The 18,111-nt window shown below is 36.4% G+C and overlaps 1 protein-coding gene across 4 annotated transcripts in view; it reads left to right on the top strand.

Annotated features, from left to right (window-relative positions):
- The window catches only part of ncanb (neurocan b), a 294,059-nt gene that overhangs the window by 149,564 nt on the left and 126,384 nt on the right, over positions 1–18,111 (top strand). For all 4 annotated transcript variants that reach the window (XM_087304198.1, XM_087304197.1, XM_087304199.1 and 1 more), the window contains 5 exons: positions 2,226–2,400; positions 4,815–4,942; positions 7,383–7,676; positions 7,993–8,748; positions 14,796–15,821. In XM_087304198.1, coding sequence (XP_087160324.1) covers positions 2,226–2,400; positions 4,815–4,942; positions 7,383–7,676; positions 7,993–8,748; positions 14,796–15,821 — 2,379 coding nt within the window. The remainder of the gene's footprint in view (positions 1–2,225; positions 2,401–4,814; positions 4,943–7,382; positions 7,677–7,992; positions 8,749–14,795; positions 15,822–18,111) is intronic.

Here is an 18,111-nt window from a genome sequence, read left to right as displayed (position 1 = left end):
GAGCTGAATTCACACACAGGGAAGCAATTAGTCACAGAAAGGATGGGGTGTTTTGAATTCATTGATAAATATAGCATAAAATAATGCGTGTACTTACAATAAATCATGATAAAAAATGTACCAAAGCCCATCACTAGTGAAAATATTGACACTACCAGTCAGTTTTTAGAATGATTTTGTAATGTTTTTTAAATGAAGCCTGTTCTGATCACACCGAATACGTTTTTTTTCTGTTCTGAGAACATGTGACACACTGCACTGCATTTATTTGTTTGTTGACGAGAAAATAAAGAAGTGTGGTGCACTTTTTATGTTGCTAGGCAATGGCTGAATCAGCTGTGTATTGTGTGCGAACATTGTTGATATTGTTAGAATTGTAATATTACCGGTGATTTTTCAGCAAGGTCTGTATGTGTGAACAGGTCCTTTTTGAAAATACCAGTAAATTTGTTCCAGCAATTTAATGGAAATAGAAGTTATAACATTGCCGTTACATTTACTCTGTTTAAACGCAGAAGGAAGATTGTCGCAAAGAGCGCGTTCACACTTAGAATGCCAATGTGAGACGTCTACTCCAGCCAATTAGAACACTCAGACGCGTTCACATCCACAATGTTTATGAAAATAAAAGTGATTGAATAGTTTTTCAGACACATTTAGCTGCTAGATGTTAGTCAGATAAAGTTTCTATGTTCCTTCTTAATGTCAGCTGTGTAAGAAATTATTGATAAAATGCTTATGATAAATGCTTATGATAGTTATTTGACGCATGAGCACATGAAGCAGCCGGTGAGCACCAGCCAGGCTTGCCAGGTTGGGTGGTTTTGAATTTGATTGTGGTGGGTAGAGAAATTTTGGGAGTTTTGAAATGTCACATTTTACAATTATAACAAAAGCCTGATGTTCTCAGAACGAAAATGCATTTTTGGTGTGATCGCCCCCAATGATGCATGTATTTAAACAAAAATATGGTAAAATCTTGACATATTAAATTACATTATTATTTTTTTTTTAAATAATTTAATTTTAAAATAGGGCAGCACAGTGGCTCGTGGCTAGCGCTGTCACCTAACAGTAATAAGGTCGCTGGTTTGACCCTCGGCTGGGTCAGTTGCCATTTCTGTGTGAACTTTACATGTTCTCCCCGTGTTCGCGTGGGTTTTCTCCTGGTACAAAAAAATTCCAAAGACATGTGATATAGGTGAATTGGCTAGTCTAAATTGTCGATAGTGTATGAGAGTGTATGGGTGTTTCCCAGTTATGGGTTGGAGCTGGAAAGGCATCCGCTGTGTATATCATATGCTGAATAAGTTGGTTCATTCTGCTGTGGTGATGCCTGATTGATAAAGGGATTACGCCGAAAATAAAATTAATGAGTGAATACATTTTAAAATGTAATTTCCTCATGATATTCAGCATCGTTTCTCTAGTCTTCAGCGATGCATGAAAGCATTAAATGATGATCTGCTGCCTAAGAAACATTTATTATTATTATTATTATTATTATTATTACTATTAGTAGTAGAAGTAGTAGTATCTTAATAGTATCAGTGTATCAAGCTAATGATCTGTTTCATATTACCATTATAAGTACCATTAAAATGTATTGAAAATGTAAAACTTTAAATGTATTTTATTTTATTATGATTTTTTTTTGTGATTTTGCTTAAAACTCAAAAACAAGTTATATATAAATTTTTTTTAAATGAGTAAATACCATATCGAGTGAGGAAAAAATCTGCACTTCTTTTTAAATTAATAAATACTTTTCAAAAGTACAGAAAAGTATAGTAAGACCTATATAGTGGATAATAGTGCGGTAAAAATACTAATTTAAAATGTGATTAATTGAATTAATTTACATTTAATTTAAACAAAGATTCATGTTTTTTAAATCTACCAGTAAAAAGAGAAAAAAAACAAGCTCATAATCAACCACAGAAAACAAATGGATTGCTGTTTATAATTGTAGGGTAAAAAATCCCCCCCTCCCCCTTCTTTACTGTATTCCTGTCTAGTCATTTTCCGAGGACTAATGAATGGCAGAAAACAGAAATGAAAGTGAAATCTGCAAAACAAGCTATTTAGTGAGTCTCGAGAGATCTGGATTGTGTCATTTATCAAGTTAAACACCAATAATTACTGTTCTTTTGGGAAAACAGTTATGTAAAGTTCATATCATGCTCTTCATGCTGTGTGTGTGTGTTGTTTTTTGTCTTGTACAGGAGTGGTGTTTCATTATCGTGCTCCTCACAACCGTTACGCACTTTCCTTCTCCGACGCTAAAAGAGTGTGTGTGGAAAACTCAGCCAACATCGCCACACCGGCGCAGCTTCAGGCCACGTTTGATGACGGATACGACAACTGTGATGCCGGCTGGCTTTCTGACCACACCGTCAGGTCAGAGGACTCTCACGTCTGACAAACTTAAGATATTCACTATTATATTACTCTTTAAGATCACTTATTTATATAATATGATTCATATTATTGTTTATATAGTTTGTTTGTTTGTTTGTTTGTTTGTTTGTTTGTTTGTTTGTTAAGACTTTATTATTCCCAATGGAAAATTCACATCACAACAGAGCTCTCTATACTATAAGATAAATTAAGTAAAGTACATATATAAAAAGACAATAATATTATTAAAATTACATTCCTACTGCACACCTTAGTTTCAAACAAAGAGTAATGGATTATTGGATTAACAGAATTAATCCTGTTACAACTCAACATAATTCATCTAATATGACTTTGCTTATAGAATCTGATCTTTGTTGGTAAAAATGACTTTTTTATAGTTTCCTGTAACACGGGGGCGAAATTAATCTTGAGCTAAAAGAGCTTACAGAGGGTTTATTTACTGACAAATTTGTCCATTGTTCGATCATATGCTATCTCTTCTAGTAGGTATTACACACCCCACAACAGAACCTGCCCTTTTTATAAGCTTATTTAATTTGTTTTTATTTGTATGTATTTTATTTTATTTTCAGCAAGGAAAATGGAAAAATTCTTAGCTTATTTGTCAATTTTTTTTTGTAAATTAATTTTTGTTTAAAAATGTTATAACATTCAGTATAACATATCTTTTGAGTTTTTGTATTTGTTTTATACTTTAACAAAGTATTTTATTTTAATTGGTTTAATAATATAATAAAAATTGATATATTATAATGTAATTTTAATATAATATAATATAATATAATATAATATAATATAATATAATATAATATAATACATTTTACTATAATTTTACATAATATAATATAATATAATAAATTTTAATACAATATAAAATGATAGCATTTTATATTATACATTTTAATATAATTTAATTTATTTTAAAATAGTATAATATAATATAAAATAATATAATATAATACATTTTATTATAATTGTATAAAATAGAATATAATATAATACAATTTTATATAATATAATATAATAAAATATAATATCATGTAATTATAGTATTTTATTATATGCCCTGATGTTTACTATTATTCTACTTGTTTTTATTTTTAACATCCCTGTCTACAGTATTTAAATGCATACATTTATAATAATTTATTCAGTATTTCTAGTACATTTTGTCCATTTTATCAAATATATATTTTTTCACACAAACTTTTTATAGTATTTGTTACACTATTGTATGTGAAAATAAATCAAATGCAAAATTACACAGGTCAGTTACATTAATACAAATCATTCAATTTAAAAAGCGAGATTTTACTTTTCTCTTGAGTCCTTGGGTTTGTCTTTTAGATTCAGAAACATTTGCCTGCGAGCGCTCTTTGAACATGTTTACATAATACTTTTCCCCAGTGCATCTCTTAATCTTCCTTTTAATGTTACCCATAAAACCATCACTTTGTACATCACAACATACAGTATTAGAGGAATATATGAGCCAATCAGGAGCAGCATGGTGGCGCAGTGGGTAGCACAATCGCCTCACAGCAAAAAAGTCCAAAAACAAGTGGTAAAGGGGAATTAGGTAAATTATCTGTATTTGTATGAATGAGTGTGTATGGATTATTCCCAGTGATGGGTTGCAGCTGGAAGGGCATCCGCTGTGTAAAACATATGCTGGATAAGTTGGCAGTTCATTCCGCTGTGGCGACCCCAGATTAATAAAGAGACTAAGCTGAAAAGAAAATGAATGAATGAATGATTGAATGAGCTGATGAAACTAGTCTCCATTGCATGAAACAAAATAGCTCTACTTTCTTTAAAAGCAGTGTTGGGCTTCAAGCAATTTAACAATCAGCCTTTTTTAATTAATCATAATAACTATTATGTATTGAACGTATTATAGCATCGCCTCTTTGATCTTCAGTTCATGATTAAATGTCAGTCGGCTATTGATTTCAGCATGTATATCTAGCACATATTGTCAGCTCATAATTGAGACTCAGGCCTCACCGAATAAAAGGCGTGAGCGAACGTTTCCCTTCCCGCCTGCAAGAACTTTAATTGGAGCATCTCTAGAGAAACTTGGCTACACATCAGTGAAAACGCAAACGTGCAATTAGCGCACGCGTATGGAGACATCTGAGATCTCTGGACGGCCATGGAAAAATACGTGGGCTGTTTTAATGGTTTTATATAACCGACTTCAATATTTGGGCCGCGCTAGAACCCCCATCGCTATTTCTCTTCAGAAACCCCGGAGTGCTGTGTATAATCTCTTAATCAGACTTTAGCCGCCATCCAAATCGATGCGCTTTCGAGTAATTGCACAGTTTATCTCACTCACTCCTGGCCCTCCTTGGAAATAATTTCCTTGTTTTGGCTCCCAAACCCAGGTATCCCATCCAGTCCCCTCGGCCGGGCTGTTTCGGTGACAGGGAGGATTCGCCTGGCGTGAGGAACTACGGCACACGAGCCCCCGATGAGATGTTCGATGTGTACTGCTTTGCCAACAGTCTGCAAGGTACCACATATGCCTTTGGTTACAGCTCAGTCAGCCAAAAAAAATGTGTCTTTAAATGTCCTCGTGAGCCTCAGACGTCGTAGATGCATGTACCTACTCGCATCCCAAACTCCCAGAACATCTAAGTAGGTCACCAAGCTTTCAGCCCCTATGCCAGAATGAGTACAGTATAACATGTTCATGTGTTTTGTGCAGAAATGACAGTACCTTACTGTGTATTAATATTACAAGCTGCCTTAGTGGGGTTTGAAAAAATTGCTTTTGGTTTAAAGTACTCACCGTTAGGTCATCCGAGGTGACTATTGTTCTTGAAGAGAACTTGAAAGGTCCTATGAAGTGCTTTGAAATATGCATTTTTGTTCAATGTGTGATATGTGAGAGTGGATGATCCCATCATATGAAAAATGTAAAAAAGAAATTGTTGATCGTTTAGGCGGAGTTGACAAACTGCAAGTTTTGTATGTTACAGTATGTCTTCTAAAAGCAAATTGTGTCAGTGTTTGGAGCACACTAGCTTATACGTAGATATTCTTAGGTCTAGGGATGTCCAGATCCAATTACGTGAGCCCATTCACATGGTTTCACAACCGATCGGAATTGGACATTACCTCCCGATCAGGACTCAAGTATACATGTAAATATACATCTATAGTTATATATAGTTAGTGGCACAGAGTCAGACCTCTTTCTTGACTTCACACAGAAACAGCAAAACATGCGTCATGACATCACTTTGTTCCAGATAGGTTATTGGTTAAATGCAGGTAAAAAGTAGAAAACAAAAGCAGCTTGAAGCAAATAACGTGAGTATGTTCGCGCTTTGGAGGTATTGTAAAGTTGATGATGACAACATTGCCAACATTGTGAGATATGTACACTTTTCATTGCAGGAGGTGAAAAGGAAAATGCTACATTTAACACAACAAACCTGATAAGACACCTCAGAAACAAATGTAGAACCTTGATTTGAAATGCAGTCTCACCACTATTTCACAGAGAAAGCTCTGCCAGCCTATTATAAAAAGATTTCTTACGAACTACTTGTCCCGCTATTAGATGTACAGTACCCCATGTTTGTTTACCACAGACATTTGGAGTTTATCCGTAGCTTCCATGTGTCTACTAAGTCTTACCGCACAGTGGATTAACTCCATCATGGATCTGTTTCTTTGCTCTTCTTAATTCTTTCTTTATGGGTTATAGAAGTATCAGATTGGGTTTCGATATTGGTAGATACTCAAAATCAAAAGAATCAGGGCCCTATAATACACCCGGCGCAATGTGGCGCAAGGCATGACGCAATTGTTATTTGCTAGTTTCAGCTTGACGCAAGAGTCATTTTGACGCTCATATTTGTGCCCATAGGCGTTGTAGTCTAAAAAGAAAGGCTATTGAGGTGTATTGCTGTCGCGTTGCTCTTTTGAGAAACTATAATAGATTTTTCAATAAACCAGATGAACAAAGCCGGTCTATTGTCCAATGCAGAGTGCGTTAGTTGTGCGCCTCACACTCACTGCTTAATACACAGAAGATGTAGAGCAATACGCAAATATCTTTACAAATGAAAACGAATTAAAATATTAAGAATATATATAGGATATAATAAGAATATATATATATGATATAAATATAAAGAATTTAAATATTACAAAACATATTATTTTCTAGCCTATAAATATAAAAAACATACTTTCATACTTTCTTTTATTTAGATTTTACGGAGGCTTTAGGAAGGTTTTTAGCTGAAACCTTGGTCCTTGGTGATTCATCAAGTGCAACTCAATGTTTACTGACGCTTTAAGTGTCAAATAAACATCTCAGTAAATCAAATCGGTTTCTGCTCATTGTAATTGCATATCTAAGTACTGGTATTGGTTTGGTTTATGATAAATCATAAGGAATTTTGCATAATTCGCTGTTATTATTGCTGTAAGAACATGAAATATGTGACAAAAACACTGTAAAGTGTAACAATGTAAAATCACTGTAAAAATGCATTATATATTGGCTGTCACCTATGTATGTGGAAATAAATGCTTATTTTTATTAATGTCATTGTTATCTACCCAATAAGGAAATAAATAAGGATAGCTTTTGATCTACTGTAATGTAAATCGTTACTTAGTAATGCACGACATAATGTTATCAGATGATATAACACAGTGCTTAGTGTATTGTTATTAGCCACAAATTACAGAATATTTTCACCAGTTGATCTGTTGTAAATTGAAGTGTCATCAGGCAATACATAATATGTTGGCTGTTATATCGGCATCAGCCAATACTTGCTTAATTGTAATTTTATTGTTTTTGTATTCTAAATTAACCTAAATTTAAATGAAAGAAAAGTCCATGTGTAATACCATCAAATATTAATTCTTGTATAGTCACCTTCTTGTGGGAATTTTGCATTCTTACACATTATGTGTACTTTGTCTAGGTGAAGTGTTCCATACAAGTGTGCCAGAGAAGTTGAGCTTGGCATCTGCCTCCACTCACTGCCACACTCTGGGAGCTCAGCTGGCCACAGTCGGGCAGATCTACCTTGCCTGGCAGGCTGGCCTAGACCGCTGTGACCCCGGCTGGCTGGCCGATGGCAGTGTGCGCTACCCCATCAACCTGCCCCGGCGTAACTGCGGAGGGGATGAACCAGGAGTACGAACTGTTTACCACAACCCCAACCGCACCGGCTTCCCAGACACTACTGATCTCTTTGATGCTTACTGCTTTCAAGGTTTGTTGAACTAGTGGTCTCTCTCTGTTTTGATACAGGCTTATATATTCAAACAAATGGTCATTTTTGACCTGGTTAAAGAATTATTTTTTTTTTACTTTAAAGGTTCCATGAAGTATTATCTTACATCCCTTATCCATAATTTTGGAGAATAATTTAAAGCCCATAGCATCAAGAGATCAACCCTGGGTCTCGTGAGAATCTGAAATATGTATGATATGAGGATTAGGTTAAACTCATTTCACAACTACGGATATTTGCTTTGTAATTTTTGTCAGTCAATGCTGTGGTTAATGAGACTATCCTACTCTTTCAGAGAAAAATTTCAAAGAGCAGGCGCCAATACTTCAGAAGACCCTTGAAAACTCCAATTTGAACTCTTCAAGCAACGAGGAGGAGCAGCTACAAAGAACCGGAGCCTTCCCCGAACCTTCAACCTGGACCGGTCTGGTTGACCTTGAGAAAGAAGATTTCAAATCCATCATAAACCACGAATCTTCTGAAATTTCAGAGGAGCATGTTGTAATCCATCTGGGACCTGAGGAAAGGTCTGTAGACTGGGATGAAGATCCTAAAGAGAAGCAGGAGAACCTTCAAGGGGGTTCAGCGAAAGAGGAGACGGATGATCCAGAGGGTCCTGAAGTATCTTCTGACCCATCCTCAACCACACCATCATCCTCTACACAAGCTCAGACCAGCAACAGTGTCATTTCTACCATTGTGAACACAATCATGAAACCATTTAGATACTGGGCTGGGACTGGAGAGCCTGAAATACCAGCCACAGAGTCCAGCGTCTACAGAGGAACCCCAGAAATGGTCCCGTCTGCCAGGACGAAGCCAAGTAAAGGGAAAGCAAGCAAAGGAGGTTATGATAATGCCATAGTGGAGCCAAATACTAAGGAATATTCCTACCGTCCTTCATCTTCAGACCCAGAAGAAGAGCTCTTGGAGCAGGAGAGAGAGGTGGTGCTGGTGCATGCACAGCAAGAGATGAAGAGTTCAAGCAACTCTCACATGGATCTTCCATATTCAGAGACCTTCACAGACAGCTTCAGTGGACCACCCCAAGGTACGACAAGTTTGCTAAAAAGTCTAAGCAAATAAAATTACACAATAACGTGAAACTTCTCAATTTCAATTGAGCATACACTGTAAAACCGTCACTGATTTTGAACCAAATTATTATTTTATTATTTTGGTTGCCAGTAAGACTGTAATATTTACAGCAAATATTATCAACCACAATGACACGGTAAAAGCACGGCACCAGTGTAGAAAAAGAAAACACAAGCTATACATTTAGCACTGTTTACTGTAATAATACCATCAACTGAATGTGGTTAATTTGCTGAATTTATTGAAAATTATTGTCTTTATACAGCCAAGTAAGCTCAAATCGCTTGAAAATAGTTAATGAACAATCAGTAAATGTTCAATTAGCATTAGTGAAGCAATTCTTACTGCAAAGATTCAATGGTTCACCTAGTAATTTTTGTATTGTTTTGTAATTGGATAATATAGAACTGGGCGATGTAGGCAAGGGCATCAGTAGCAATTTGGGGCTCTAAGGTCGATGGTGAAGGTGGGCCCCCTGACCAAAAACTACACACAACACACAAAAGGGCCCATAAACTGCCTTGAATCATGCACTCTGTCATCCTTTCCCTTTTCCTTTGTGTGTGAACCCAAAGTTGTGGGGACCAAATGTAGCAATACCAGTATATCTTGACTTTGTGTGGACATTTCTTGGTCCCCATAAGGGAAATTGTTGGTCACACTTTATTTTAGTAGTCCGTTTGTTGAATTTAATTGACATTGCATCTATAAGTCTTCTAATTCTCATTAGATTATAAGTAGACCGATAGGTTGGGGTTGGGGTTAGGGTTGGGGTTAAGTTTAGTGTAAATTGACATGTACTTGCAAAGTTTCTTATAGTCAGTTAAGTGTCTGTTGAAGGAGCAGTATCAACAGATATTAAGCAGACAGTCTACTAATACTCAAATGGACCAGCAAAATAAAGTGGTACTGGTAGAGTTAGAGTTTGAATAGGAGGACCTGTACTTGCAGTAAGTAGAATGTCTATTGGCAGATCATCACAATAATAACTAAGTAGATATTAAGGAGACAGTCTAATGATGATCTAATGACAGTTAGTAGACATGTACCTGCAATGTTATTTATTGTCAACAAAATGTTCAAAAGGGACCATCAAAAAAAAAAGTGTTTCCACAATAAGCTGAAGATTAATTCTGTTTTAGAGTTAATCATTTTTGTTTCCCAAACTATTTTTAATTCACTGCAAATCACACACACACACACAAAAAAAAAATTCTGTATTTCTTTAGCTGCACAGTAGTTTCAACACTGAACAGTCTTTATTTCAAACCTCCATAGCTTTTCTTTAAATCACACCAAATGATGTCCACACTGTGCAAAAGTAAATGCCCCCAGCAAACTATGTCTCACAGTGGCTTGCAGCTGAATCGTTCATTGTTTCTGAGAGAAACACAATATGGCAGCAAATAGTTCTTCAGGTGTAGCTGCCGAAGAGGAAGGCTGCTAACACAACTCGTTCTCTGAAGGGCCGCTGTTAAGGTCACAGTGCTGAGATGTATTCCTGCCTCCTGCTCTAGGGCTTTTAATGGATATCAATGCCTGTCATATCTGTGCCAAGTAAAGCTGCATAGTAGGAGAGAGCAAAATGAGATCCAACCCATTTGAAAATTTAGAGCATTGCAAGGCCTTAGGCTGTGATTGAAGCATGCCTAACTGGTGTGGTTTTAGCGCAATGGGTTTTTGGCAGCAGTCCGTTCTCAAGGCATCCTCACTACAAATATCCTCCCCGCGAACCAAATTCAACAGGGAACATGAATATTTAATGCCGGGTGAAAATCCAGCTTTAGTCAGCATGCATTATTTACATCCGAATCTAATTAATGGGCTTTGGCCGAAAGTGCAGGCACTGCCACCAACTCCAAGTCTCTCTCCCAATTATTGTATACGAAGCGTGATCATTGGCAGCGCCGAGGATTGTGTGCGTAAAGAAGAAACCGTACAGATTTTTTTTTACTACAGTAGAGGTCATTTAGCTTTGGATTCACTGGTTATTTCACCCTCTGCTGCATGACACTACATATCCCCCCTTGTTTCAAATTTCATTACATGGAGGGTGTAGAGAATTCTGAAAATCCAGCCGTCTTTTATGTAAACTTGCCATCTGTGTCCTTGAGTTTTGCACACACAAAAAAGAAAACTAAAGATACGGATAAAGCTTTGCTATGTAGAAATTCTCTGAAATACATACATTCTGCAAAACGTGTTCAAGTGTCTGTTTTGTTTCTTGTGTCTAGATACTTGAGGAATGTTTCTTCTGTATAAGTGGCCATTGTCTTCAGGTATTTGGACACTTGAAGCACAAAGTGCTTGAATGCCATTGCACTGGATACAAAATAGCAAGCCTATTATTTAGTTGTTGTTTTTTTGTTTCACAGTTGCAACTTTTTAACACAATTGTGGGGAGTTTAATGGGGTGTTTTTATCTTTAAAAATGGAAACTTATTTTTCCCAGTTGCAACATTGTGTCTCTAAACTGTGACTCTTTTAGGAAGGACTATACGTTACAGTAGTGACTTTACCTCTATTGCAACTTTTTTGTATCCCAAGTGTTACTTTTGTCTCCCAAATGCAATTACTTTTCCCTTAATTGCAAGCTTTACACATTTGCAAGACTTTACATGTTACTTTTGTTTTTTTCACACTTTTTGTCTTAGACTTTGTCTTAACATTGGTTCCTCTACTTGTGGCATACTTTGGGCCCTATTATACACCTGGTGCAGATGTGTTTGGCATGATTTGTGACTATTTTTAGACCAGCAACCCTAATTTTCACGTTTTGCACCACATTGGTTATATAGCAAATCCATTTGTGCCGCTTTGTGGACTCATGGGCGTGCTGGTCTAGAAAAGAGATGTGTTAAGGCGCATTGTTGGTGTATTGCTGTTTAAAAAAACTAAAAAAGACCGAACCATTGACCAGCTAAAAGCAGATCTAAAGTTCAGTGCAGAGTGTGATAGTTATGCGCCTATTTGGGTTCAAATGCTTACACATTGCTTAATACACACAGGATGAACAGAAATACACAAATGTCTTCACAAATGAAAAAAGTTAAAGGATTAAAATGTTACAAAAATGATTACTTTCTAAATAAATATAAAAACCACTACCTCCATGCCTCAACTCGGGGAGCTTTTTCAGTTTATTCATGACAGTTTGCATTTGATATTGTTATTATTATTAGCAGTAGTATTCATTATTTGCATATTTATATTTGTTTTAATAAAAACAAGTTTAGATTTTTCCACCTGTCGGGTTTTGAAGATGCATGCGTCACTATATGGGGTATAAGACTAGGATGTGTGTTTGGATATATTTATTGACCACACTTCGTTATTATTGTTCATTTATTCGTTTGCTGGAAATTAGAACTGAATTTAAAAGTAGTTTTGAAACAAATCTTTGCGCTTAACAGACGAAATTAAATATGTAGGCTAATGGATGTCTTTGGTGGAGTGCGTACAACACCATTTCATTATCCATAAAAAATAAAAGTGTAAAAGTAAAGATAAAGAGAAAGTAAAGAGGCCGAATGGAGGAGGCTGATTCTTTATTCTCACGCAGATGATCTGTTTAACTGTGTTCTAGCTAGGGAAGCGTTCAGTTTTTCCACTTACAAAGTCCGCCATGTAGATAGCAAATGCACCATGTAAATAGCAAATGCGCCATTGGCGCGATGCAACTGACTCTTAAAGGTAATGCGAGATGAGCCTCTGATTGGTTTAATGCATGTTATGCTCAAAACACACCTATAACTCATTAAAGGAATTAGCAAAATCCTGTTAGACCATGCGTCAGGGCGCAAAGTGTATTTTTCAACCCTAAAATAGCAAAAGTTGATTCGGACACGCCCTCAATACATTTGCGCTACGCGCTTTAGACTTTGCGTCTAGATCATTAAAAAGAGCTCTTTGTCTTTCACAATTATTTTCGTTTCTATTAATTGTGACTTTTTTGCACCTTTTTCTCTTGCTTTTGTGATTTTTTTTTCTCTGTTTTTAACTTTATATTTTGCAGTTGCAATATTGTGGTCATTAATTGGGATTTTTTGGGGGGTGGGGGTCTTATAATTAAGATTATATTTCACAATTCATTAGAAACTTATATTGTATTGTCATATCCTAATATTTGAATGCTTATTTTTCTCTCGTTGCAACTGTATTTCTCAATGTTGCAATCTTATATATCACACAGTTTGGGTTTTTTTCTCCTCAAAAAGGCACATTACCAAAGTGATTTTATATTACACAGATGTGAAATCATTGTGACACCATCTGCTTAAAAGTTACACAAAAAGGCTATGAAAGCTTAAAATTAGCTCTTTTAATTAATCATTTTTTGTGTATAACATTCCTATTATTACATCTGGTCCTATGATTATAGTAGAATTATATTTCATTTATTGCTTTTATCCATCACATGGGCATGTTTAATACCATCATGGTGGTGAGACCACAGAGAGTAATCTGTTATTCATGTCATTAATTGCTCAATTACTTGGTTATGTAAATTATGTCCATGTGACACAGCAACAGCACAGTCCTGAATAATTCATGCTCATTTAATATTTCATGGTGTGTACCGAACATATGGTCTGTGAATATCTATGCTCATGGCTTAAATGCTAAACGCTGCATGTTGCCTTTAAGGCAAATAATGTTACCTAAGCAGATATCCAAATTATCCATGCAGTTCTGAAGTAAAAACATTAAATTCAATTCATCTTTATTTCTATAACACTTTTACAATGTAGATTGTGTCTAAGCAGCTTAACAAAGAAGTTCTAGTAAATTGAAATTGTGTCAGTCCAGTTTTCAGAGCTTGTGTACATCTGCAAACCAAATACACACAGTATACAAAACAAATAATATGTCCACACAGACCCAAACTATTTAAGCTTCATGTGCATGTTCAAATCATATGGAACACACACAAAACATGTCGCTTTATAACCTTTTTGTATAAATAAAGGAATTTAGTGTTTAATAGTCATCTAATAGATGTCTAAACATTGAAACAAAGCTAAATTTGGACTGTACATGCAAATTTTAAGACATTCAGGAATATCCCTGAACCAGAGTATCAAATACACAGGTTAGACTGATTTCACGTGTAGTTAATCATTCCAATCTATTTAATGTCTAGTTTTGATCTGGTCTTTGATGACTTTTAGATTTTCACTGACAGCCTAAATTTAGCCTTGTTTTGGCCTGACGTCAATGATTAGATGTCTATTAGATGTCTATTAGATGTCTATTAGACTTATTTCAAACACAAAAATATGCTTGCTGGGATAATGTAGACACAAGGGTTTCGCATGGAAAATGTGTTTTACATCTGATTTTGCATGGTAATTGCCATTTATTTTCTAGAAGTTGTGAATTTGTCACACTATTGATATTGTTTTTCTCAATTGTTACTTTATACTTCTTAGTAGCAACGTTCTATCTTCTACTTGTGACTTATTGTGTTATAAGTAAAACTTTGACTTAATGTAATTCAAACCTTTTAGTATGCAAGGATCTGGCCCTTATTTTGTCTAGATTTGCTGTTAGAAAGCATTGGGAATTAACCACACTGGACAGGTGCATGATATATGAGTTCTTTGTGCCAGGGCAGCATAGAGAGAGAAAGAGCCTTATTACCTGGATACCTTTCAGAACGAATATACATTTCATCCCCCTTTCAGCCAGAAGTCAAATGTTACCCGCTGGGAAGAAAATAAAGGTCATTTTAGCTACGCTTGTAGCTCATTTTCCCCTTCGAAACAGAGTTTTGATTAAAAGATAGGTGTGTTGAGAGCGATAGATTAATTGCTGGATATCTCCAGGGCATTGATGGATAAATAATGACAGTTCTATATCGGGCTGCGCACATTAAAGTTAATTACCATAGTTCTGGGGCGGGAGGTAGCATATTTTGCTTGCTAATTAAACATACATTTAAATGAAACAATCTCCTCCCATTGCTATGTTAATCACAGCGTCTTGTCATCCCCGCAGGAGCAATTGAATCAGGAACAGCGGATCCAACTGCTAAGACTTTCAGTCAGATGAGGAGCAGCCAAAATATTTGGGCGCTTAAGTCCTCAAAGGGTGCTCCAAACAACAATAGGCTTTTTATAGCTCAAACAAGCAGTCCGATGGAAGCCAAAAGAGGGGAGTTGGAGATCATGACCATTCCTGTTTCCACAAACAACCCCGAGAACTTCTCCGGCGAAGGAAAAGACTTGAATGAGGATGGTTATCCAATTCCCAAAAGTCCTCTGTCAGCAGAGAATGAAAAAGATGCAGAGGGAAGTGGAGGAAAAGACTTACCGTTCACCCTTAACGCACAAATGAAAGGATCCGATGACCCCGGTGTCCCACAGGAGACCACGGTCAAATGGCAGCTTATGAGTCTCCAGACGACTCAACCTTCTGGAGCATCCAGTCCTTCAGAAACCAAGCATGTGGAACCGACCAGCACAGTCAAGGAGGCCAGGGGGGAAATCATGTACGTCCACCGACCCGTTGAAAAACGCAAAAACAGTCCCTCAAATAAAGTCAACGTGCCTTTTGTTCAACGGAAGCAAGAGTTGACACCGGAAGTACAAACCTTCAACACACCTACCACACCGAGTCCTGTCCATGCCATAGAGGACAAACTAACAATTTCACCAACGCCTTCCCAACCTGTCGAAGAAACCACCACTGAAGATATTTTGTGCACTCCAGATCCATCAGTCTCTAGCACATGGTTACCTGTGGTTCAGGAGGAGGTCGATACACCACAACCATCAGTTTCTTCAACAACAATCACCCAAGCTGGACTTGCAGCTCAACCGACTCCTCCAGATCCAAAGGATGCTTCCCAGCAGGCCGAGTCTAGGTCTGGAGGGTCAGAGTCATTTGTGTTGGCTCGTGGTTGGACTACTCCTAAAACGGTTTCTGCAGAGGAACCTTCATTCCAGACTACAGGGAACCCTGAGAGAGACTCTACAAATGCAGCTGTCACAGTGTTGGAAAACAGCACCTCTAAAACTTCAGGTAATAAAGCTCTTTTTTGTTTTTTTAAAACCTTACAAACAGGTAGGGCTGTTCTGGAGAGGAAATTTTGGAAAAGATATGGTAAATGTGGTAAATCTGGATGCTCATTAGTGTGATAAGTGGTATTACTACCAGACTTCTTTACAAATCATACGCTTGCACCATTGACATGTGGTGAGATTTGTGGCTGGTGAGGCACTGACTCTTTCAGGGTCAGATTTACAAATATATGCACCAAATATATTTGCCAACTAAATTGTTTCATTTATCATATCAGCATTCTTTATATACGCATAGCAGAAACATTTTAGGCCAAGGAAGAATGTAAAATGTATCGCGATTCAACATGCCTTCCAAAAATCACCTAGGTGTATGCTACAGACAGCCTATAACAAGTGACACAGCTCCACAGCGGAATGCTTTCTCTCTCTCTCTTGCTTTCTCTTTTTCTCTCTCACTTACAAACACACATAAAGGATTTGCACTCTGTTCTTACCTTTAAGTTACTTGTAAATGACTTGAATTACTTTGATATTATCAAATTATCTTCTGTCCCGTCCTTTGAAACAAGCCCTTTAGCTCCGGCATTGGTCCTTCATTATTTGTTCACATTTTGATTAATAGTCTAATTTTGAAAAAAACTTGAGCTAAGATATTACATTTGCAATTTTTGCAGTCAGTCTAATCAAAACATAAAATAATCCTATTGAACTTTACATCGCTGAAGAAGAGCAACCACTGAATAATAATAGCCGTGAGCTCACGTGCGCCCCCTTCATTGCGGCAGAGTTACTGCCTGGCTGTGGGCCCTATCATACACCCGGCGCTATGTGGCGCAAGGCGCGACGCAATTGTTATTTGCTACTTTCAACTTTGTGCAAGAGTAATAGCAAGAAGAATAGCAAATGCATTTGCGCTCATATGTGCAACCATAGGTGTTCTGGTCTAAAAAAGCAGGCGCGTTTTGGCGCGTTGCTATTTTGAGAAACTATAATAGTCTCTTCTTTAGACCAGAACAAAGCCGGTTTATTGTCTGGAGCAGAGTGCACCTGGCTTACACACTGTTTAATACACAAGATGTAGAGCAATACGCAAATATCTTTACATATGAAAAAGAATTTAAATATTAAGGATATATATAGGATATAATAAGGATATATATATATAGCATATAAATATGAAGGATTAAAATTTTACAAAACATTATTTCCTAGCCTTCATGAATTTTAAAAACCACTGCCTTCATAATTTCTTCATCTCAGGAGGCTTTTTCAGTTCATTCAATTTGCTTTTGTATAATGTTATTATTATTAGCAGTATTATTTATTATATCTATATTTATGTTTGTTTAATTAAAAACAAGCTTAGATTTGCCCACCTGTCAGGTTTTAGACCATATGGGGCACAGCATGTGTATTTGGATATAACTCAGTTTTTTGACCACACTTCATTATTATTGTTTATTTATTTGTTTGCTGGAAATTAGAACTGAATTTAGAAATAGATTTGAAACAAATCTTTGCGCTAAACAAACAAAATTAATTATTTATAGGCTATAAATGTGCCACAGCGCAAAGCTGATTTTTCCATCCTTAATTAGCAAAAGTGGATTCTGACATGCCCTGAAAGCGTTTGTACCCTGCGTTTTGCCCATGGACCGTCAAAATAGAGCCCTTTATGTCAAATCCTAACATTAAATAGGTGATAGACATTCATGAAATGCGTTATCATATGCAAAGTGAGGACATATAATGAAAATGTCTACAATGTCTATAATGTATAAAAACATTTTTAATAAAACCTTACATTGGTGGGAAACAAAATGCACATACTTAACCCCGTTTGGAGGGGACTATGCAATCTGACTTGAGGCACAGCTCAGTGCTGCCTCACCTCGCTTCCTACGATGTAATTGAACAGGAAATACACAAAATACATTGACTTTGATAGTAAAAATGATTGAAATCATTTAAATCCATACAGAAATTTAATTTATTGCACATTGGCATACCTTTATCTGTGGCATACCTGTCAACCCTCACGTTTTTTTTTCTGGTATTCTCCTGTATTTTACGATCCTGCTATCATCCTGTAAAGGTATTTTCCTGTATTTCGCCCTGTCTTTCTCTGAAGGGTGGCATTAAAGAGCCAATCCTCCCTATACTGTATGTAACCAATACCGCCGAACCACCAGGGGCTGCAACTTGCTCTAAAATTGTGAGTCAATTGTGTGAGTCAAATTGTGACTGAGCTTTCGTTTTATTTCGGCATGAAAACACTTTGAAATAAA

Source organism: Danio rerio, chromosome 22, assembly GCF_052040795.2.
Source record: "Danio rerio strain M-AB ecotype USA chromosome 22, GRCz13ab, whole genome shotgun sequence".
Lineage (NCBI taxonomy): Eukaryota > Metazoa > Chordata > Actinopteri > Cypriniformes > Danionidae > Danio > Danio rerio.
This window is presented reverse-complemented; position numbering and strand designations above follow the sequence as displayed.